Source organism: Myotis nattereri (genome assembly GCF_964212035.1).
Source record: "Myotis nattereri genome assembly, chromosome: 2".
NCBI lineage: Eukaryota > Metazoa > Chordata > Mammalia > Chiroptera > Vespertilionidae > Myotis > Myotis nattereri.
In genome coordinates this window covers 110,448,739-110,473,615 of record NC_138076.1, presented here as the reverse complement: position 1 = coordinate 110,473,615, position 24,877 = coordinate 110,448,739, and the positions used below count along the sequence as shown (strand labels likewise).

General features: G+C 39.9%; 1 protein-coding gene across 5 annotated transcripts in view; it reads right to left on the bottom strand.

The window, feature by feature from the left end:
* Positions 1-24,877, bottom strand: part of CRYL1 (crystallin lambda 1) — a 168,186-nt gene that overhangs the window by 49,535 nt on the left and 93,774 nt on the right. For 4 of the 5 annotated variants that reach the window (XR_013995544.1, XM_081083559.1, XM_081083560.1 and 1 more), the window contains exon 4: positions 2,471-2,632. The exons of the other annotated variant lie outside the window; for it this stretch is intronic. Coding sequence is in view for 3 of the 4 variants with exons in the window: in XM_081083559.1 (XP_080939685.1) it covers positions 2,471-2,632 (162 nt within the window). In the remaining variant the exon portion in view is untranslated. The remainder of the gene's footprint in view (positions 1-2,470; positions 2,633-24,877) is intronic. 5 annotated transcript variants of the gene reach the window in all.

Below are 24,877 nucleotides of genomic sequence, written 5' to 3'. Positions count from 1 at the left end.
CCTTCTTTTTTACAGCAGCATAGTATTCCATTGTGTAGATGTACCACAGTTTCCTAATCCATTCATCTGTTGATGGGCACTTAGGCTGTTTCCAAATCTTAGCTATGGTAAATTGTGCTGCTATGAACATAGGGGTGCATATATCCTTTCTGATTGGTGTTTCTGGTTTCTTAGGATATATTCCTAGAAGTGGGATCACTGGGTCAAATGGGAGTTCCATTTTTAACTTTTTGGGGAAACTCCATACTGTCTTCCATATATTTTCTTTATCCATTCATCTATTAATGGACACTTGGGTTGCTCCCATATCTTGGCTATTGTAATAATAATGCTGCAATGAATATGGGGGTGCATGTATCTTTTTGAATTAGCATTTTGGATTTCTTCGGGTAAATACCCCAAAGTGGGATTGTTGGATCATAAGTTAGATCTATTTTTAATTTTCTTAAGAACCTCCATATTCTTTTCCACAGTGGTTGCACCAATTTGTAACCTCACCAACAATGCATGAGGATTCACTTTTCTTCTCATCCTCACTAGCACTTGTTTATTGACTTTTCATATGTTTTATTCATAGATTCAATTCTTTGTTTTGTTTTTTACTTGTTTGTTGGTTTGTTGACTTTTTGATGATAGCCATTCTGACAGGTGTGAGGTGATATGTCATTGTGGTTTGGTTTTGATTTGCAGTTCCCTGATGATTAGTGACACTGAGCAAGTCTTATCAAAGGATTTAGGAGGTATTTTCTGAACAATTTGATTTAGTTGTTGTTTTTCTAAACTGCCTCAGAAGTAAAAACATTGGTCAAACATTGCAAGCTTTCAAGCAATGAAGCAATGGAGTAACAATCTAATAAGTGGTTTATGGTTTTTAAGGGATTTTATGGGCATGTAAATGTCACAGAAGCAAAAACTGACAAGCTTCATAGAACGTGGCCTTTAGGTGCTTTAGTTAAGGTTTTCGTGGTGCTAATTCACCTGTATTTGAATGGTAACTGTATTTGACTGGTTTTATTCTACGTCCTATGGGCCTAAGTCTCCTTATTCCATAATCATTCTTCACACTTTCCATTATACTTCAGTACAAGGATATCTAGACATCCTGAACCACACAGCCCTGCAAGTGGTTCAAGTCATCCCTCTTTGCCCATATAAAATCTAGCCAGCATCTGTGACTTGCTCTTTTCCTTCACCTCCCTGTGTCAACCTCAGACCTCCTCACGCTAAACTACTCTTGCTCAGTAGGAAGAACATCCCTGCTCTCAGTTCTAAAGGTTCTAACCACTCCTGGGGCCATTCACACATGGAATGCTGTCCCAGGTTCTGTGAACTGGCTTCCCCCTCTCTGAGCCACCTTCAGTCGACCCTCTAAAGACAGTGTCTCTACTGCATCTCCACACTGCTCTGTACCTGAACCAGTCCAATTCCTCAGAGCAATTCTGTTTCTTCACAACACAACTCTTCCCAAGCCTTCTCACTTTCTCCTCTGACTCCCAAGTGCATATGCTCTTCCAGTTCAGCTGGTCCCCTCATAATTCTGCATACTCGATTGTAGTTCTTAGCCTAGGGTCTTTCTTATACTCTTTCCCAAACTCATACACTCTTCTCATCAGCCCAACTAGATTCTATCTGATCTTCCTAGCCTCTTAGTATAGCTTCTCCCGAGCCTTCACCTCCAAAGGCCTGGTGGTGCTAAAGATGTGATCATCATCCTATACTGTCATACTTCTGATGACTTGAGCTAAGCTAGCTTTTCTGTCCTAACAGATCATCCGGGTTCTCCAAGGTAATGCTGAGCTCACAGTTGGGACTCGAACATCCACCAAGGGATCCGTGACTCCTCTCTCTGATCCTCACATTAACACATTAATCTCAAGAAGACGCATTGAGTGCCTGATGCCAACTTTAAACCCATTGCCTACTAGCCTCCTACTGTACTCCTAGTGAGTAAGTATGCCCAGGTAATTACATCAGATGGGTGGACGGGACCACCAAGAAGGAGGGGTTTGTACTGAACTGAAATCTCAAGTGAGACTCAAAAATCTGCATTTTAGCAAAACTTATCCCACACAGTACAAGTGACAGATCTATAAAATCCTACTCAGTGTACACATTATTTTAATTAGACTTTTTCTTCAGTAGGAAAATTATTAGTTTAGTATTCTCTCTCCTTGGTTGGACAGTGAGTTACTTGAGGGTGAAAGTCTGTAAGGATTGCTTATTCTGTCCCACTATGCACTAGGTACATAGATACAATCCAAAAAATTTTTGGATAAAATTCTTTTAGAAATGCTGGTCTTGCACAACTCTCTAAATATGCTAAAAACCATTAAATTGTACAATTTGAATTGTGTGGTATGTGAATTACATGTCAACAAAGCAATTAAAAAATACTAGTGGATTAAACAAAATGTAACACTCCCCAAAACCAGAAGGAGATGTGATCAACATCCAGGTTTGACATACTCACAGGATGAGCCACAATGCACTGCTTCACATGCACTAAACCAGCAAACAGCTGGGAAGGCAACAGGCATGAGGTGGAGCTGCTGAGGACAACGTCGTCACCGATGATTCCATCTAACTGAGCAAAAACCTTCTTCTTCAGTTCCAGGTCTTCTGGAACACATTCCTGAGGAGCACATATGCAAATCACTACTCATGACCACTGCACTCAGGCCCTGAGCAAAACATCTCAAGTTCTATTCATCCCAAAACAGAAACAATTAGAAAACCACAAGCAACATTTAAGAAAAAACAAAAAGCTACCCAACAATATGATAAATCTTGATAACTCTGGAAACTGGGTGATGCCTACCAGGAAGCTATATTCTCTAGTTTTGTGACCCACCAATTCTATGTCTGGCTATTTATCCAAAGAAATATAAAATACGAATTCAAAAAGATATATGTAGAAACATTATTTATGATAGCAAAGATATGGAAGTAACCTAGATGACCATCAATAAATGATAAAGAAGATATAATACATATATACCATGGAATATTATGCAACAATAAAAAAGAATGAAATCTTGCCACTTGTGACAATACAGAAGGACATAAGGGTATTAAGCTAAGTGAAAGCAATCAGACAGAAAAAGACAAATACCATATGATTTCAATTATATGTGGAATGTAATAACCAAAATAAATAAACAAGCAAAACAGAAACAGACTCATAGATACAGAGAACAAACTGATGGTTGCCAGATGGAAGGGTGGTTGGGGGGCTGGGTAAAAAGATGAAGGGATTAAGAAGTACAAATTGGTAGTTACGGATTAGTCATGGAGATGTAAAGTATAGCATTAGGAATATAGTTAATAATATTATAATAACTATGTATGGTGCCAGATGGGTACTAGATTATTGGGGGGATCACCACGTAAATTATATAAATGTCTAATCACTATGTTGTGCACCTGAAACTAATATAATACTGTATGTCAACTGTAATTGAAAAATAAATTTAAAAAATTAAAATTCTCATAATAAAGAAGTCCTCCAATCACATAGGAAGGGAGAGTCTACAAGCAGAACACAGTCAGCAGTATCTCAGGCAAAGTGCTGTGAACATTAGTGGTGTCATCACCACATTTTCCCCAATCTGTCATCTTCATGAAATGAACAAGTGTGTTACATCCATAATTGTCCGAAGGCTTTTAAGCACCCATAGATCATTGGAAATCCTTTGGAAATATAACTTTGTTTCTAAAAACTAAAATTTCTTGAATAGGGGTTGAAGAGGAGATGTAAATTGGGATTAAATACTGCAGATAACAACCATGCTGAAATTCTCATTATGCAAAGATGGGGTAGAAGTGAGATGACAGTGTCAAATACCCAGAACCAGCCCCCAGTGAGGCGTGTTCCTGGAATGGGGTGCCTATGGTGGATCCCTGCCTCAGAAGCAAGCAGAACAGGAAAAGGTTGCTCGCTGCTTCAACCCTGCAAGTACTAGAGGCATCTTTCTCTGCCTGCCACCAACAGCTCTGGGAAATCACACCAGAGGCCACTTCATCCAAGGTGGTCCCTGAGTACCTGGAGGCAACAGGCCCGACAGGAGGAATATCACTATTCCCAACATCCTCTGGTGAGTTTAGGATCGTAGTTCTCAGTATCAGCATCAGAATCAATGCGGTGCTCATTAAAATGCAGATTCTCAGGCTCCCGCCAGACCTACTGAATCAGTCTCTGGGAGTGGGACCCAGGCATCTGCATTTTAATCAAACATTCTGTCCATTTTCGTTCCTAATAAAGTCTGAGAGCCACTATTCTGAGGTATGGATCCAAAGTGTGGTATGCTACCAAATATATCCTCGGGGCTCTGTCCTCTCTTCTCCATGCAGAGACTAACCAAGTGTGCCCTGATTAGTGTAGTAGCACTGTAATAGAAGTAGTAGCATAAAAACCAGCAGACAACCAGAAGTGTGCAAAAGTGGAAGTGCAATGCTGAAGTATTACTAGGTATTGTATCAAAACCTTCCTCAAAAATAAAGAACATATTTTCAGGCCTAATTTAATATCTAATAGTTAACAATAATATCTAATGTTTTGAAATCAGCTGTGTAAATATTATAACATGAATTCTATTCCTGTATCATCGCAACATTTTAAAATTTAACTTGAAAGGTAGGGCATGAATATTGCGTTTGTTTATACTTTTAAAAAATATAATCAAACCATGTGAAATTTTTTTGAGAACAAAAGGTCATACCAGCACCACATCGGAAAGACGGAGAAAATGGAGTCATTTAAGAACTGTAAAGCCCATTGTGTTAAATCCCTTTATCAAATGGGAAAAAAGGCTACAGTATCTGGCTGGTTGTATTGAGTAATTCCTGGATCAGTTATGTCTGCAAGTTGGGTTAAGTTTAAATGGAGCCTTGTAGTAAAGCCAGAGACTAAGAACGATGGCGATACTGTGTAAGTTAATAAAAGGGCCCTTGTGAATGGCTCTATTGTGAGCCTGTCATACAGCTTCTCCCTTGAAACTCTATGCCTTTCTTCAGATCATTTGATTATCAAAGAGGCAAGAAAACTTGAACCAGAGGAAACCCAAACCTGCTGCAGTGAGTTATGTAAGGCGTTTTTCTTTCTTTCTTTTCTTTTTTTTTTCCAGGCACTCTGGCTTGAAGCTTTGTTGTTGTTGTAGTTGTTGTTGTTTTTAATAGTATCCCAATTGTGCTCAATTTGCTAAGCCAGGGTTATGATACCTCCCTCATCCATGTCAAGTCTGGAGTTCATTTCCGATCTTTAATGGGGACCCCCACCTTGTCTGAGAAAGGGAGTCTGACACACCGTTAATCAGGGCTTTCATCACTTGCGGCAGATTACAAAGCTAAGCAAGCGAGGCTACAGGCATTCTCTCTTTCCTAAGTGGGCTGAAAGGAAAGGCAGGGACAATATCAAACAATGAGGCGGCTGACAGCCTAGCAGCCAAGTAGCCAAGTGTTCTCTCTAAACCTCAGCAATGTAATGGGGTAAAAACACCCCACCCCATCCCTATGCATTCTCAACTCTATGGTGTCTTTCAAGGTCTTTTCTAGAGAAAGCCACCAAATGTGAAGTGTTAGCAAAAGCTCCATCATTTGGGAAAGTAATTAGCTAGAGTTTGCTTAATTAAACTCTAACAGCACTTTCAAGGCAATGACTATTATTTGTTTGTGTTTTGTTTGTTTTGAGGTGCAGGGAGATGATATTCTCACGCAAAACCACTCTGGTGCTCTAATTCTGACAAACAAAACAAAACAAAACTTTGGGGATGAGGTCACAGTGAGAAAAACACAGTGTGACAAGTATCACAACTACTGCTGGTACATCCAAAGGAGGTCATTCAAGTCAGGCAGCATCAGATGGTTAAAAGGTGGGGTTGAGTTTAAATACTCCTTTTTCCCTTTCCATCTTGAAAGGAAGAAACTGAATGATGGTATTATAGGTATAACATTAATTCTCTCTAACTTACTTATATTTCTAAAAGTAAATCCTATATAATAAAAGGCTAATATGCGAATAGACCGAACAGTGGAACAACCGAACAACCAAACAACCAGTCACTATGACGTGTGCTGACCACCAGGGGGCGTGTGCGGAACATGGCGGGTGTTGGCCACGGTGGGATGGTGGAGCAGGTGAGTGGGGGGCGGGGGGGAGGTGCAAGACCAAGGTGGGACGCCGGTTGCTATCATTGGGTTGAGCTTCTGGTGGTTACTGAAAATTCTTTGCTCCTGCACCGTGGTCCTGCCCAGCGCTCACACCTGCTGCTGGTGCCAGCCCCGCTCGCACCCACTGCCAGTCCTGATCACTCAGTGCCATCAGTGAGTGCGAGCAGCGGCTGCAGGCCCTGATCACCCCTGGGGGCTCCTCCACTCACCCCTCCCCCCGCTCCTGAGGGGCAATTGGGGGGGCAGCCGCCGCTCGCATACCCTGATGGCACCGGTCATCACTCACTAGGCCCCTAGTGTTTTATAAAGATCCTTGTTTTATTAGTAATAAAGCTTACTTATGACAGCACTCAACTCATTAGGGCTGTTTTAGGGAAGGAGCAGGGCCACAGCAAATCAGCCCTGGATCACTCCCAGAAAGGAAGTGCTGCATGAGAACTCAGGTCTGAGTTTTACCCACTTGCTGTGCAACAATATGTGTTTTCCAAAACAAATATTTTCATGGGGAAAATGAAATTTCATTGATTTTTTTTAAATCCACTCAGGAATTTTAGATAGGCATCCTGTTGCTAGAAAAATCTACATTTGCTCATGCAATATATCTGGAAACAATCTTCAGTGTGCTTCCCAGAAAGAAAAAAAAAAACTTAAATTGGAAGACGTTAGTACCAAAGGTATTTTACATGCAAAGAAATTCTATTAGCTGATTTCAGGGAGAAAGACATGGCAAGGAAAAAAAGATGAACTCAAATCCTGTTGTAATCATGGCAGAGGGCAATTCTTTCTCAAGTTGAAGATGGAAGTGCTCCACATAATACAGTCTGTCTGGTAGCACTAATTAACCCTCTGGCTTCAATCTGGCTCATCATCACCAGCAGTCCCTCATCACTATTTCTTCCAAGAGCACAATCTTTAAAATCTATCAGATTAATAAGACTACTATGATTATACTTCTCAAGAGGTGAACATCATAACTACAAAAAAGAGGAAAATCTTGCTCTAGAAGAAATAGTATTTGTTAAGGAAAAAGAAAGGAAAACAAGTATAAATAAGGTTTCAATATCACAGGCAATAAACTACTCTATGCCCTGACCCGAGGCTCATTTTTCCCCCTTAAATATCAAAATTAAGGGTGTGTGTTTTTTTTTAAAAAAAAACAACACCCTCATATAATAATTCTAAACAGAGTTCTACAACAATACAGAACAAGTTATACCCAATCAAGAGAGAATTTGCCAAAGTAAAAATCAGTATAGACCAGAATAGAGACATTACTTCCTGGGGCTGAGGTGTTAAGGCTAGCAGGATTGTTGTGGTTTGCATTAAATAGCAGTCTTTTCTCAGGGTAACACACTCATCAACTGCTGTCCTAATGAGGTTCCTATTCCATCTTCATTCCAATGATTTTTATTTGTACTTTTTATAAAATCACTTATTTAGAATAAGGTTACAATACTTGATGTGAAAAAAATTATACAATTAAAAATACTGCAGTTACTCCTGCAAATAGCATATAATTTTATGGCATATCCAAATAATATTTCTCATAAGAAAAAAAGTAAGATTTTTAAATACAAAGTTTTTTATTTAACAAAGTGCTGGAAGCCCTAACCGGTTTGGCTCAGTGCATAGAGCGTCGGCCTGCGGACTGAATGGTCCCAGGTTCGATTTCAGTCAAGGGCATGTACCTCAGTTGCAGGTACATCCCCAGTAGGGGGTGTGCAGGAGGCAGCTGATCGATGTTTCTCTCTCATCGATGTTTCTAACTCTCTATCCCTCTCCCTTCCTCTGTGTAAAAAAATCAATAAAATATATTTTTTTAAATGGAACTGATTTCTAAATATTTTTAAAAAAACAAAGTGCTGGGAATAGCTTGAAACAAAATTTAAGTAAGCCACAAGGAATGAATTTTTGAGAAGAAAAACTTAAAATAAATGTTGATGTGAAAGCCATCACATCACATTACATTAATCACTAAGAGCACTTATTATTGGTAAGGAATATCTTTAAATTCCAGTTGACAGACGAGACACTAAGAGAACTCCATAAGTTATTTTTTATGTAATTTTTTGGCTTTATATTGGATACAAGTGTAATGCATTTCTATCTGTGACCTCTCTGTTTATAATACAGTAATTCTCAAAGCAGCAGATAACTGGGGGAGAGAGAGTCTGTTAGTGAGGTTCAAGGGGAAAAAAACATGGAAATTAAAATATATTCCTCTTGTTGAGAATAATTTAACTGAATATTTTTAGCCAAAATACTTTGTTATTGCTATGAGTAAAACAATTTGCATTCAATATATTTTGTTGCATAAGAATCAGTTTTATGAAAATGTTTTAAATTTTTGAAAATATATTTGTTTAATAGTATCCTAAAACTAGTTTAGCTTGCAACCATGTATGTATGTTGGACTATAAAATAATTATATAGCATTTTGAAGAGGAATAGGATCATCAAAGCGATACCTACCAGTATTTTGACTCCATCTGTCCACAGAGAAACCAAAAAGTTAAACCATTTATGTGCACAGTTGCATAAGTGCAACATAATTTTAAAAAGTTTGTGTTAGTCTTCTAAAAGGCAATTTTTCTCACTTTAAGGTGATACACTCTTTCTAGTTGCTGGTACAAGATGTTTACAGTAAAGAAAATTATTTTATTTTATTTTATTTTTTTTTTAAATCATGACATTTGAGGTATTATCTTTTTTTTAATTTTTTTTTATATATATATTTTATTGATTTTTTACAGAGAGGAAGGGAGAGAGATAGAGAGTCAGAAACATCGATGAGAGAGAAACATCGATCAGCCGCCTCCTGCACATCTCCCACTGGGGATGTGCCCACAACCCAGGTACATGCCCTTGACCGGAATCGAACCTGGGACCCTTCAGTCCGCAGGCCGATGCTCTATCAACTGAGCCAAACCGGTTTCAGCGAAAATTATTTTATTTAAGAACAGAGGTTTTCAACACAGCTGGACTTACAAACTTCGGATAGGAAGTTTATAACTTTTTTAGAAGAAATTAAGCCATTTTTATTATCTAAAAATATAAATGATAATCTTTTAAATACAACATTTGTTTCATTTAGTTTTGACATCAGACGTTATGTTTGCCTCTTCCCGATTCCTTCTTATCCACTAATCTCTTCCTTACCTATGTCGCTGAGGAGAATTGCTATCTTTAAAATTATTTTGTACTGATTTTAAAGAGAGAGAGCGAGAGAGAGAGAGAGAGAGAGAGAGAGAGAGAGAGAGAGAGAGAGACTGACTTGTTGTTCCACTTGTTTATACATCCACTGGCTGCTTCTTGTATATGCCTTGACCAGAGATTGAACCTGCAACCTTGGAGTATCAGGACGATCACCTAACCAACTGATCTACCCAGCCAAGAAAGAATCACAATCTTTTATAATTACTATCCTATCTAATAAAAGAGAAACATGGTAATTGGCGTACGACCGCTACCCTTCCCATTGGCTAATCAGCGAGATATGCAAATTAACTGCCAGCCAAGATGGTGGCCGGCAGCCAGGCAGCTTAAAGCGAACATGAATGAGGCTTGCTTGCTTCAGTGACGGTGGACTCCAACGTTCCCCACCTGCCTTGCCGGCCTCTGAGCGGGCAGTTTGAAACATAGTTACAAATATAGAACCTAAACAAAACCCCAGAAACCTGCTTCCAGCGAACTGGAATCTCAGAGCTGGAGTTGATACAGAGTTTCGATTATAGAACACAAACAAGTCTGGGCCCGAGGGTTTCCGCTTTCCCAGCAGCAGAGGCCTCAGAGCTGGAGCCAGAGCTAAAGCTGGCCCAGAATAAAAAAAAAGAAAAGCAAAAAAGGAGCGGTTGGGAGCTTCAGTCACCCGACAGCCTGAAAACAGCCTTCAGCCCCTCACCTAGACTGGCCAGGCCCAGTGGGGACCCCCACCCTGAAGGGTGTGTGACCAGTTGCAAACAGCCATCATCCCCTCACCCAGGCTGGCCAGGCACCCCAGTGGGGACCCCCACCCTGATCCAGGACACCCTTCAGGGCAAACCAGCCGGCCCCCACCCGTGCACCAGGTCTCTATGCTATATAGTAAAAGGGTAATATGCCTCCCAGGACCGGGATCAGCAGAGCCGCGAGGCCTCCCGGCGCCGGGATCAGCATGATAGGGGGCAGCACCCAAACCCCCTGATTGGCCCTGCTCTGTGTGTGACGGGATAGAGCCATAACCTCCCCATCAGCCCTGCCCTGAGTGAGTGTGAGAGTGGCAGTGCCCCAACCCCCTGATTGGCCCTGCTCTGTGGGTGATAGAGGGTGGCGCCCCAACCCCCTGATCCGCCCTGCTCTGTGTGTGACAGGGGGCAGTGCCCCAACTCCCCTATCGGCCCTACTCTGTGAGTGACAGGGGGGAGCTCCTCAACCCCCTGATGGGCCCTACTCTGTGCATGACAGGGGGGAGGTCCCCAACCCCCTGATCGACCCTGCTCTGTGCATGACAGGGTATGGAGCCCCAACCCCCCTGATGGGCCCTGCTCTGTGCGTGACAGGGGGCAGCACCCCAACCCCCTGATTGACCCGGCTCTGTGCGTGACAGGGGGTGGCGCCGCAACCTCCCCATCGACCCTGCCTTGAGTGTGACAGGGGGCGGTGCCCCAACCCCCCAATTGGCCCTACCCTGAGCATGACTGAGGGTGGTATCGCAACCTCCCAATCCGCCCTGCTCTGTGCATGATTGGGGGCGGCACCCCAACTCCCCAATCAGCCCTGCTCTGAGCCCGACCAGGGGCTGCACCTAGGGACTGGGCCTGCCCTCTGCCACCCGGGAGCAGGCCTAAGCCAGCAGGGCATTATCTCCCGAGGGGTCCCAGGCTGCGAGAGGGCACAAGCCGGGGTGAGGGACCTCCCCTTCCCCGCCCCCGAGTGCACAAATTTTTATGCACCGGGCCTCTAGTTTATAATAATAAACATTCATTTTTATTTTATTTTAAATTTGTTTTCTTTTTAAAAATAGAATCAAGTTGCTTTTTCTGTAATGGTCCTTATGTGATCTTTTCTGTATCAATATTTGCTTAATACAAACACTTGAATAACCTAATCCTCAACTTCTCATGTAACTCTGGCATGTGCTAATATGAGTACACTCATGGGGTCATATATAAATTATTGGGAGTATTATGCTTGCCTCTTCTTATTCTATTAAACTTTCAAAAAGTCACCACGCAGTGTGCTCCTTGCCAGACACTATATAAAAAGGCATGTTCTGTCACCCCTTGGTCCTTAAATGAGTCCTCTCCACCCCACAAGCATGAAGTTTCCTAGGAAGTATCAAAGTCAAGGTAAGGTGTGGTGCGATACCTACTTCAATGACCTGCATTATCAGGCCATGTAAAACTGGTAGAGAGATGCTCAGAAACAGCTCTGTTGAATAGCAGTTCTGATATTTTACCTCTCACTCAGAAAAAAAGGGTAAATTTAGAAAGATCCTATGTAATAAAAGGGTAATATGCTAATTGACTGAACAGTGGAATGATTGGTCGCTATGATGTACACTGACCGCCAGGGGGCAGACGCTCAATGCAGGAGCTGCCCCCTGGTGGTCAGTGCACTCTCACAAAGGAGCACCGCTCAACCAGAAGCTGGGCTCATGGCTGGAGAGTGCAGCAGCAGTGAGGGAGTTTCTTCCACCTCTGTGGCAGCTCTAAGGATGTGTGACTGATGGCTTAGGCCTTCTCCCCAAGGGGAGTGGGCTTAAGCCATCAGTCAGACATCTCCCAAGGGCTCCCAGACTGTGAGAGGGCACAGGCCTGGCTGAGGGACACCAACACACCAACCCCCCGCAGAGTGCACGAATTTCGTACACTGGGCCTCTAGTAGTTAATATAAATATATACCAGATACACACACTCACACACACACACACACACACACACTATATATATATATATATATATATATATATATATATATATATATATTTGTTTGCTTGTTTATCGGTTTGTCTCGTGTTTGTTTATTAAAAAGTGACCTTTGGCCTTCAATAGAATTCAGCTAAAAATAGCTCCTCATCAGATTTCCCCAATAGGTACCACAACAGCTATTTTTTAAAAAAGTAAACATATATAATCCTGAAAAAAAAGGTGATTGGGCAGCTTTTTTTTTTTTTTTTTTCAGTTAAAAGAATATAGTGTGTATGCTAATAAAAATTTCTCCCATAAAACTGATGGAGACTTGTGGAAATATGATGGACTGGAAAACCTAAAAGTCTTCCCTCCACAAATACGGGGTAATTCTGTATAAAACAAATCATCCATCTAAATGAATAGCTGAGCTCTCATATTAGCATATGGATTTCCTGTTTTCAATTTCATTGATTTATGCACTAATTCTTATTACTTCTTTTCTTCTGCTTACTTTGGATTTAACTTGGTCTTCCTTTGCTAGTTTCCTAAAGTAGAAACTTACATTATTGATTTTAGATCTTTCTTCTTTTCTCATATATGCATTCAAGGCTATGAATTTCCCTTTAAGCCAGGGGTGGGCAAACTTTTTGACTCGAGGGCCACAATGGGTTCTTAAATTGGACCGGAGGGCCGGAACAAAAGCATGGATGGAGTGTTTGTGTGAACTAATATAAATTCAAAGTAAACATCATTACATAAAAGGGTACGGTCTTTTCTTTTTTCAGTTTTATTCACGGGCCGTAGTTTGCCCACGACTGCTCTAAGCACTGCATCCCACAAATTTCAATAAGTTGTGTCTTCATTTTTATTTAATTCAGAATATTTTTACATTTCTCTGAGATTTCTTCTTGGATCCATGTGTTATTCAGAAGTGTGTTGCTTATTCTTCACATATGTGGGAATTTCCCAGTTAGCTTTATGTTACTGATTTCTAGTTTAATTTCATTGTGGTCTGAGAGCAGACAATGCATAATTTCTATTCTTTTACATTTGTTAAAGTGTGTTTTATGGCCCAGAATATGATCTACCTTGATAAATGTGTTCTATCTGAGCTTGAAAAAGTATATTCTACTGTTGTTGGATGAAGAATTACACAGTTGTCAAATATATTCAGTTGGTTGATAGTGCTGTTAAATTCAATTGTGTCTTTATTAATTTTCTGGCTGCTGGATGTCTCCATTTCTGATAAAGGGGTGTGAAGTTTCCAACTATGATTGTAGATTCATCTATTTCTCCTTGCAATTCTATCATTTTTTGCCCCATATAGTTTGACTTTCTGTTGTTAAGTGTATACATACTGAGAACTAGTATGTTTTCTTTATCATTATCTCTTCTTTATCATTATGTAATGCCCTTCTTTATCCTTGATAACGTCCCTTGTTGTGAAGCCTACTATCTGAAATTAAATATAGCTCTCCTGTTTTCCTTTTATTAGTGTTAGCATTTTCCTACATCCATTTATTTTTCATCTATATGTGCCTTTATATTAAAGTGGGTTTCTTATATACAATATACTGTAATCTTGTTTTGTGATCCACTCTGACAATATGTCTTTTAATTGGTGCATTTAGATCATTAACATGAAAAGGAAGTATTAACATAATTTGGATTAATATCTCCCACATTAATTACTATTTTCTATTTGTTGCCCTTGTCCCTATTTTTGTGTTCCCCTTTTTTCTGCCTTTGTGATTTTAATTGAGCATTTTATATGATTCCATTTTCTCTCCTTTCTTAGCATATCAGTTATACTTTCTAAATTTTTTTCAATAGTTGTCCCTAGAGTTTGCTATATAAATTTACAACTACTTGAAGTCCACTTTCAAGTAACAGGATACAAATTTATAGGTAGTGTTAGTACCTATAATAACAAAATAATCCCAATTCTTTCTTCCTGTCCCTTGCATCATTACAGCCATTAATTTCATTTATATATAAGCATCCACACCCAATATATATGACATATGCATAAGCATATATAATCAAATACATTGTTGCTATTATTTTGAACTGTCATCTGTTATATCAATTAAGAATAAGAAAAATAAAGTTTTTTATTTACCTTCACTTGTTCATTTTTCTTTAGGCTTTCTTTCTTGCTGCCTTTATGTAGATCTGAGTTTCTGACCTCTCTCTCTAAAGAATATCTTTTAACATTTCTTATAAGACAGGTCTACTAGCAACAAAGTTCCTCAATTTTTGTTTATCTGAGTTTATTTCTCCTTCATTATTTTTCCGCCTTCATTTTTTGAAGGATAGTTTTGGAGGGTACAGAATTTTAAGTTGGTGGGGTTTGGGGGTGTGTGTGTGTGTGTGTGTGTGTGTGCATGTGTGTGTTGTTGTTGTTTACATATTTCACTCCACTCTCTTCCTGCTTCCATGGCTTCTGAGAGATAAGATATAATTCTTATCTTTGCTGCTCTATGGGTAAGTTTTATTGGGGGGGTGGGGAGGGGGGTCGCGCTGGCTTCTTCCAGGATTGTTTCTTTATCTTTGATTTTCTATAAATGGTATGCCAAGGTGCAGGGGGCGAGGGGTTGTGGGTTTTATTTATTTATTTTTATTTTTCTCATTTATTCTGCTTAGTGTCCTCTGGTCTTCCTGGGTCTGTGGATTGGTGTCTAGGTTAATTTGGGGGAATTCTCAGTCATTATTGTTTCAAGGATTTCTACTTTCTCTCCTGTCCTGGTGTTCCCATTAGATGTATGTTACACCTTTGTAGTTGTCCGACAGTCCTTGGGTATTTTGTTCTATATTTTTCCTTTTAGTCTTTGTTCTCTTTGCTGTTCAGTTTTCAAAGATTCTATTGATATAGCCTCTAGATCAGAGATTCTTTCCTCAGCTGTGTCCAGTCCACTAAAACATTTGCAAATCATATTTCTGACAAAGAACATATCCAGAATACATAAAGAAGTCTCAATGCCAAACAGTGAGACAAGCAACCTACATCCCTGTTTCTTAAAAAAAAATAGGCTAAAGATTTAAATAGATACTTCATCAAAAAAGTTATGGATGGTAGACAATCATGTGAAAAGATCCTCAACACTGTCAGTAATCAGACAAGTGCAAATTAAAACCTCAATGATACACCACTGCATTCTGATTAGAATGGAAAAGAAAAAAGACAACAGCAACTTCTGACCAGGAGGCAGAACAACAGGAACTCTGACAGGTCTGGTGGGAATAGAAAATGGCATAGTCACTTTGGGAAACAGTTCTGCAGTTTCTTATAAAGTTAAACATATAGGCAAAATCTTACTCCATAGCTAATAGAAATAAAAATGTATGTGCATACAAAAACCTATATGGTCCGTGCTTACAGCCTCTTTATTAAAAGTCACCCAAATATAGCCCTGGCCAGTGTTTCTCAATGGTTAGAGTGACATCCCAGGCACCGAAGGGTCACGGGTTCCATTCCTAGTCAAGGGCATGTATCTTTGCAGGTTTGATTCCTGGCCTGATCGGGGTGAATGCGGGAGGCAACCAATTGATGTGTCTCTCTCACAACCATGTTTCTCTCTCTCCCTCCACCTTACTTTCTCCTTCCCTCCCCCACCCACCTCCTTTCTTTCCTTCTACTCTCTCTAAAAAATCAATGGAAAAAAATATCCTCAGGTGAGTATTAATTAAAAAAAAAAAAAAGCGGCTGATTCACATAATAATGTGAATAAAACTTAAACACCTTTTGCTAAAGGAAAGAAACCAGTCTACATGTTATATTATGCAACTTTTAAAAAAATCAACCAGGATGTGGGGGAGCCTAAAATGAACTCCAGGCTGTGACAACTGAATTACATAACCACACTCAGATGAGTGGGTAAGAAAGGAGCTAGACAATGTAGAACTTAGCAGCATTGGATGCTATCTTTTTCATCACTGCCAATCTCGGAGGCAAAAATAATAAGCAGCTGGTCTTTTCTCAAGAGTTCAGTAATCTATTGAAGAGTAGCATATTGTACACATGATAAGTGTGCAGCCATATGAGTTTTCACAAAGTGAACACACTGTGTAACCAGCATACAAATCCTTTCTGGCAGTCCAGAAGCCCCCTCCTCACTGCAAGGGTGCCTTCCCAAGGGTAGTCACTGCCTTGATTCCAGAGTCAGCTATTGTTTTATTGTTTTATTTCTCTGAATTCTAATAAGCTTTATCATCTTTTATATATGTATTGACTATTTGGTTTGCTTCTATGAATCGCCTTTGCCCATTTTATTATTGATTGATTCTTTGTCTTTTTTTTTTTTTTTTTACTGTACCCCCCTTCAGTGCTCACAGCCCAAGGGTAAGGAGGCTGGGCAATGGTTTGAGGCTGCAACTTCCTCTGGCATGGGTCCACTATGAGAGGCCCACAGACAAGACTCTTTGTCTTTCTTACTGAGTTACATTTCTTTCAATATGATTTGGACATTGCAAATATTTTTCTTCCGGGTCTGCTACTTATCTTTTGATTTTGTTCACAGTATCTCTTGTCCTACAGAGATTTAATTTTTACAAATCCAGCATTTGTTCCTCTGGGTCCATGAAGGCCCTCCTTTCTCAATGTTACAGGACCTATACTATCTTCTCGAACATTTTATAATTTTAAAAATGTTTATTTAATTCATCCAATATTTATTTTGTGTTTATTTTTATACATAGCACATAGTAAATTTTTATCATCTTTCTTAATAAAATGGTGGCTCCAGATACCAATCCTTCTTTAGACAATAGGTTTGAGGATTAGGGCAAATGTTGGCATGACATCAAGCTGACATGGTCCTGACTTCAAACAGCTCACAACTAAGTAGAGAAATACACAAATAAACAAATCACCACAATGTAGCATAATTTATTCCATAATAAGATCATGTAAATGGTTCAGCAATAGGATAAAATCTGATAGATTCTGCTTGGAGCAGGGGAGGAGAGAGATGAAAGAAAGGAATCATTTAAGAAGACCTCAGAGAAAGGCTTCACATCTATCATATAATCAGAACAGGATCTTTCCCAGAGCACAGTTGTGCCTGTGGGCCTTCGAAGAGCTCAGTTTGGTGAGATAGTAAGTGGAAGAGATGAGGCAAGAGATAAGTAGGGGACACAACACAGAGGTCTTAGGGACCATGTCAAGGGGCAAAGATTATATCTTGTCAATGGTAAGAAATGAATGAGGGTTTGAAATGGAGGAATACTGATCAGTAATGGCCATTTAGAAAGAATCTAAAGCAATGGCAAAAGAGAAAAAGAAGAACAGATGGATTCCATGACTATTCCAAAGAGTGAAATCATTTATTTGACGTGGGGGATCTGGGAGTAGGCAGTCCAGAAGAGAATGGATCCCGGGCTTCTGGCTTGGGTAAACAAGTATATGGTGGTGCCAGTGGAAATCTCTCAAGAATCATGACACAGATTCTCTTGAGTAGGTGGATTTTAGGACACACTTTCAGCACTCATACAGTAAAAGCAAAGGCCAAATCTGTTGCGTGAAAACAGAGCAACAAAATAAACTATGACAGGTTTGACCATTGCCCAGAAGAGGGTTCTGGAATCCAGCCAGGCCTGTTAATGAAGAGTGCTATTTTCATTGACTTGCCAAAATGAATATTTTCTGAGCAGCCTCAGTTACTTGGGTGCCATTACATACCAATATAAGCCATTTTCAGTCTACATTTAAAACAAAAACTAAGTAGTTGTTTCACTCTTGACCATATTTTCAAAAAGAGACCACAAGTTTCACCCACTTGGCCGTATGTAGGCCTGTAAGCCAGGTCTCTCGTTTCGAGGTAAGGCCAGATGGAACCTCAAGTTTGGCAATTCACCTAATTCTGGTAAAGAGCATACTGAGTTTCTTCCTTCCTACAGCAACAGGCAAATAATGTTTTTCTAATAGTTGCAGGAAATGTGCATTCACAAAACCTTCATAATAAGAAATACAGCCAAGGTCGGTTAAATTGACCTTAAGTGTGAAAAAGCATAAGTACTCATTGCAAAAAAAAAATTTTGTAACTGTGTGGTGATGGATGTTAACTAGACATTCTGTGATGATCATTTCACAATATATACAAATACCAAATCATTATGTTGTACACCTAACACTAACATAATATCTATAATACTTATATATCAATTATACCTCAATTTAAAAAACTGTCATGCACTTTTTCACTGTAACTGAGGCTCTGAGAAACAGAAACAGATGCTGGGTGAGTAATTCCTATTTTCCCTCTCGTAAAATAGAAAAGAAAATACCTAAAAGAAAAAAAAATAGGTAAAAAATGGCAGCTGAAAAGGTGGACAGGTCTGGCGCCTTCTCACCACAGAGCAGATAGAAGGAAAGAAACAGCTGAATTTAATAACATCCACCCAGAATTGGAGAATTAACCACAGCTGGTGAGACAATCCATGGACGGAAAGTGTTCTACATTCTGTTTTTTCTTTTTTTATCATTATTTTACTCTATCTCATTTTTTCCTTTATGCCAACACTTTCTTCCTCACCTCCTCCTTTTTCATCCTGTTTCTCTTCTCCTGTTCCTTTTTAGGGTTTGGCTCTCTGTTCCTTTTACTCCTTATTAAAAATTGATCTTCTTTATCTGCTTTATTGATGCATTACTATTATAGTAGTCTCTGTTGGCTTACTCATATATCGAATTTCCTCTTTCCTGCTCTAAGTCCATGCACCTTTCTCTTTTCTTTTACTTCATCAGCAAATTTTTTTTCTTGTTGTTCTTTTTTGTTTGATTGTCTTTTAGTTTGTTTTTGTGTTTTTGATTTTTATTTTATGCTGTTTTTCCCCTCCTTGCTTGTTCTGTTCTTCTACTAATAGCTTAATTAGTTTCACTCATCAAACTCAGGCCTATCTGCTCTCTACTCTATTCTCTTTTTGCAAAAATAGATGAATATATAGATAGATTAAAGAAAGGGGGAAATTTTTTATTCTTTTATATATATGTGTGTGTTATATATATATTTCTTAATACATATATATTTTTTAATTATTATTTTTAATTGAGTATTTTGTTTACTTTTCTTCTTATACACTCATTCTCTTTCTACCTTCTCTATGCTGAATCGTGGCCATTCCCCCATTCATTCAATTCCTTTACCTTACCTTATGGAAATAAGCTCTGCCTCTTCTGATTCAGCTCCCCTCGTTTTTTTCTGGGTGTTTGTTGTTTGCATTTTTTGGTTTAGTTGTTGGTTTTGTGGAGTTTTCTCCCAAAATACGTGTATTATTTCCCCTTCTTTTTTCTTCTGTTTCTTTCTCTCTTACCTTTTTTCTTTTCTCAATATTATTTTTGCACTCTATTCTCTCCCATAACTCACTTTTCTCTGGTGGTCAACTTTTTTTAAAAAAATAAAACTTTATTGTTCAGATTATTACAGTTGTTCCTCTTTTTTGCCCACATAGCTCCCCTCCACCCAGTTCCCACCCCACCCTCGGCCCATACCCCTCCCCCCACTGTCCTCATCCATAAGTGTACGATTTTTGTCCAGTCTCTTCCCACAGACCCCACATCCCTTTCCCCCCTGAGAATTGTCAGTCCACTCCCTTTCTATGCCCCTGATTCTATTATATTCACCAGTTTACTCTGATCATCAGATATTTTATTCACTTGATTTGTAGATTCACTTGTTGATAGATATGTATTTGTTGTTCATAATTTTTCTCTTTACCTTTTTCTTCTTCCTCTTCTTAAAGAATACCTTTCAGCATTTCATATAATGCTGGTTTGGTGGTGATGAACTCCTTTAGTTTTTTCTTATCAGTGAAGCTCTTTATCTGGCCTTCAATTCTGAATGATAGCTTTGCTGGATAAAGAAATCTTGGTTGCAGGTTCTTGGCATTCATCACTTTGAATATTTTTTGTCACTCCCTTCTGGCCTGCAAAGTTTCTGTTGAGAAATCAGCTGACAGTCGTATGGGTACTCCCTTGTAGGTAACTGACTGTCTTTCTCTTGCTGCTTTTAAGATTCTCTCTTTGTCTTTTGCCCTTGGCATTTTAATTATGATGTGTCTTGGTGTGGTCCTCTTTAGATTCCTTTTGTTTGGGGTTCTTTGTGCTTCCTGGACTTGTAAGTCTATTTCTTTCACCAGGTAGGGGAAGTTTTCTGTCATTATTTCTTCAAATAGGTTTTCAATATCTTGCTCTCTCTCTCCTTCTGGCACCCCTATAATCCGGATGTTGGTATGCATGAAGTTGTCCCAAACGCTCCTTACACTATCTTCATATTTTTGGATTCTTTTTTCTTTTTGCTTTTCCTATTGGGCATTTCTTGCTTCTTCGTATTTCAAATCTTTGACTTGATTCTTGGGAAACTCTTGTCTGCTGTTGGATCTCTGTATATTATTCTTTATTTCAGTTAGTGTATGCTTAATTTCTAGTTGGTCCTTTTTCATATCCTCGAGGGTCTCACTAAATTTATTGGCAGTTTCTAGAAAATTTTTGAAAAACCTTATAACTGTGGCTTTGAACTCTATATCCAGCCGTTTGCTTTCCTCCATTTCTGTCATTTGTTTTTTTTGTTATTATTGACTTATGTCCATACTTTATTAAGATTTCCTTAGTTTTTACCTAATTTCTTTTTTATTTTTTATCAAATCTTTATTCAGATTATTTCATTAGTTGCTCTTTTTTCCCACCATAACTCCCCTCCACCCAGTTCCCACCCTACCCTCCGCCCTCACTCCCCACCCACTGTCCTCATCCATAGGTGTACGATTTTTGTCCAATCTCTTCCCTCACTCCACACCCCTTTCCCCACCCCCAAGAATAGTCAGTCCATTCCCATTCTATGTCCCTGATTCTATTACAATTGCCAGGTCATACTGTTCATCAGATTATTTATTCCCTTGATTTTTAGATTCACTTGTTGATAGATGTGTATTTGTTGTTCGTAATTTGTAGCTTTACCTTTTTCTTCTTCCTCTTCTTAAAGAATACCTTTCAGCATTTCATATAATACTGGTTTGGTGGTGATGAACTCCTTTAGCTTTTTCTTATCTGTTATGCTCTTTATCTGGCCTTCACTTCTGAATGATAGCTTTGCTGGATAAAGTAGTCTTGGTTGTAGGTTCTTGGTATTCATCACTTTGAATATTTCTTGCCACTCCCTTCTGGCCTGCAAAGTTTCTGTTGAGAAATCAGCTGACAGTCATATGGGTACTCCCTTGTAGGTAACTGATTTTCTTTCTCCTGCTGCTTTTAGGATTCTCTCTTTGTCTTTTGCTCTTGGCATTTTAATTATGATGTGTCTTGGTGTGGTACTCTTTAGATTCCTTTTGTTTGGGGTTCTCTGTGCTTCCTGGACTTGTAAGTCTATTTCTTTCACCAGGTAGGGAAAGTTTTCTGTCATTATTTCTTCAAAGAGGTTTTCAATATCTTGCTCTCTCTCTTCTTCTGGCACCCCTATAATTCAGATGTTGGTACGCTTGAAGCTGTCCCAGAGGCTCCTTACACTATCTTCGTATTTTTGGATTCTTTTTTCATTTTGCTTTTCTGGTTGGGTGTTTTTGCTTCTTCGTATTTCAAATCTTTGACTTGATTCTTGCAATCCTCTGGTCTGCTGTTGGGAGTCTGTATAATATTCTTTATTTCAGTCAGTGTATGCTTAATTTCTAGTTGGTCCTTTATCACAACATCGAGGGTCTCATTAGATTTCTTGAGAATCTCATTACATTTATCGGCGGCCTCACCAGTCTTCTTGAAGATCTCACTACATTTATCGGCAGTCTCACCAGTCTTTTCGAGGGCCTTATTAAGTTTATCGGTGGCTTCTAGACAGTTCTTTAAAGACCTTAAAAGTGTGGTTTTGAACTCTATATCCAGCAGTTTGCTTTCCTCCAATTCTGTTCTTTGTGTCCTATTTCTTTGTCTCGGCATTTTTTATGCTTCGCTGTGTCGATAGAGTGCCTTTCTGTGCTAAGTGTCCCAATTACCTGAGGTAGACACTCTTGGTGCACCCCCTTGTGAGCTTTGTGCACAGTCTTGTTGTAATTAAGCCTTGATTGTTGTAGTTATCACTGTGAGGAATTGACCTCCAGGCCAACTGGCTGTGAGAATCAGCTGTGTCTGCAGTGGGAGAACTTCTGTGCTGGAGACACCCCTCTGGGGCTAGACTTGCTTCGATGGGGCTTTGGTGCTCACTCTCTGTCATTTGTGATCTGTTTCTTTGTCTCCACATTTTGGCTGCTTCCCTGTGTTGATAGAGTGGCTTTGTGTGCTAGGTGTCCTATAGGGCCCAGTGGCTCAGCCTCCCCAGTTACCTGAGGTGGACACTCTTGATGCACCCCTTTGTAGGCTGTGTACACAGCCTTGTTGTAGTTAAGCCTTAATTGTTGTTGGTATCACTGGGAGGAATTGACCTCCAGGCCAATTGGCTGTGAGAATCAGCTGTGTCTACAGTGGGAGAACTTCTGTGCTGGAGACACCCTTCTGGGGCAAAACTTGCTTCAGTGGGGCTTTGGTGCTCACTGAGTCTGCTCCCTGAGTGTGTCCCTTATGGATCTGAGGAGTTGTAATCTGGATGGTCCCGGGCTCTTGGATCTCTAAGGAGGTGCTAATTTAGCCTCTGCCTGAGGCTACCCAGCAGGAGCTACGGAGAGATCTGCAGGTTACTCTTCCTTGTTTGGGGTTTGGAGGTGCTCATATGAGGCCCAGCCGTGAAGCAGTGCAAGCTGCTGTGGGGCCTTGGGCCTTCTTTTGGATATTCTGGGTACCTTGGAACCAGCTGCAGTTTGTTAGGTAATTTTAGATCTCAAAGGGCCAGCCCATTCATATGCAAAAGCCTCTGCTAGCAGCTTGCGTGGGGCGGGGTCTCAGGGAATCAACAGGTCAGAGCAAACAGCTATGGCTGATCCTCAGCACTGCCCTAAGAGGCCCCAGGTCTCAGTGTCCCATCTCAGTGTCCCGCGGTAATTGCTGCAAGCAGCTCTGAGAGAAAGCTGCCCTCGATTTCCACCCGCTGCCAGACAGTCCAGTTTCTCTGGGTCCCCAGAGACTCGCCTGGAACTGGATTTCAGAGCAGTTGGGAGCTTGAGACTCCCTCTGGATTGAAAAAGACACCGGCGTCCTCTGTTGCCAGCCCTTTCCGCGTGCACCTTAGTGCCACTGCTCTTTACTTCTGCAACTCCTCTGAGTCTCAGTGTGCTTTTCTCTTTCCTTCTAGTTGTAGAATTTCCACTTAGCCAACCTTCCTGTGGTTCTGGATGATGTCCGTTTTGTCTTTTAGTTGTATTTTTGAAGTGGTTGTGCGAGGCAGCAATTTCCGGAGTTTACCTATGCCGCCATCTTGGTTTCCTGGTGGTCAACTTTTTTTGAGGTGACGGGTGTCATGAATACATTCATGTTTTGTTCCCTCGGTGTCATGTCTTTTTCAGTTGTATTTTGTACCTTTTGGTCAATGTGGCAGAGAGTGAGCCACATAACCAGACACCTGAGAGGAGTGAAAATGGGGACACAAAGAAACAGCCCCCATACAAAAGAAAAGGAGGAATCACTGGGGGAAAAATGTAAATGAAATGGAGGCAAGCAATTTGTCAGAGAAAGAATTCAGAACAATGGTCATAAGGACACTGAAAAGGATGGAAGACAAATTCAACAACATGTGTAAGAATCAAGAGTAAATGAAGAAGAACCAAGGAGAGCCCTGACCGGTTTGGCTCAGTGGCTAGAGCGTCGGCCTGTGGACTGAAAGGTCCCAGGTTTGATTCCAGTCAAGGGCATGTACCTTGGTTGCTGGCACATCCCCAGTGGGAGGTGTGCAGGAGGCAGCTGATCAATGTTTCTCTCTCATCGATGTTTCTAACTCTCTGTCCCTCTCCCTTCCTCTCTGTAAAAAATCAAATATATATATATATATATATATATATATATATATATACATATATGTATGTATATATATATATATATATATACCAAGGAGAAAGGAAGAATGACATAGCTGCTATAAAGAACACAATAGAAAGCATCAATAGTAGACTAGAAGAAGCTGAGGATCACATCAGTGAGCAAGAAGAAAAGGTAGGAAGAAACACCCAAGGAGAGCAGCAACTGGAAAATAAACTTATAAAACAGGAGGAGAGCTTAAGCGAGCTATGTGACAACACGAAACAAAACATCTGCATAATAGAGGTGCGAGAATGAGAGGAAGATGAGCAAAGAATAGAAAACCTGTTTGAAGAAATAATGACAGAAAACTACCCTGATATTGGGAAGAAAAAACTCACACAAGTACAAGAAGCTCACAAAGTTCCAAACAAGATGAACCCAAAAAGACCCACATCAAGTACATCATAATTAAATTAGCAAACACCAACAACAAAGTAAGATTCTTAAAGGCTGCCAGAGAGAGACAGAACGTTACCTATAAGGGATCTCCTATTAGACTATCAACTGATTTCTCAACAGAAACACATCAGGCCAGAAGGGAATGGAATGAAATATACAAAGTGATGCAAAGCAAGGGACTAAATCTAAGAATACTATACCCATTAAGGCTATCATTCAAAACTGAAGGTGAAATCAGGAGTTTCACAGACAACAAAACACTAAGAGAGTTTATTACCACCAAGCCAGCCATCCAAGAAATGCTAAAGGGACTACTGTAAAAAGAAGAAACAGAAATAAAAGAAGGAACACAGGCATAAAGAATAAAAATGGCTACAAACAAGTGCCTATCAATAATAACCAGATATGTAAATGGACTAAACGCTCCAATCAAAAACAATAGGTAGCTAAATGGATAAGAAAACATGAACCATATATTTGCTGTCTAAAGAGACCC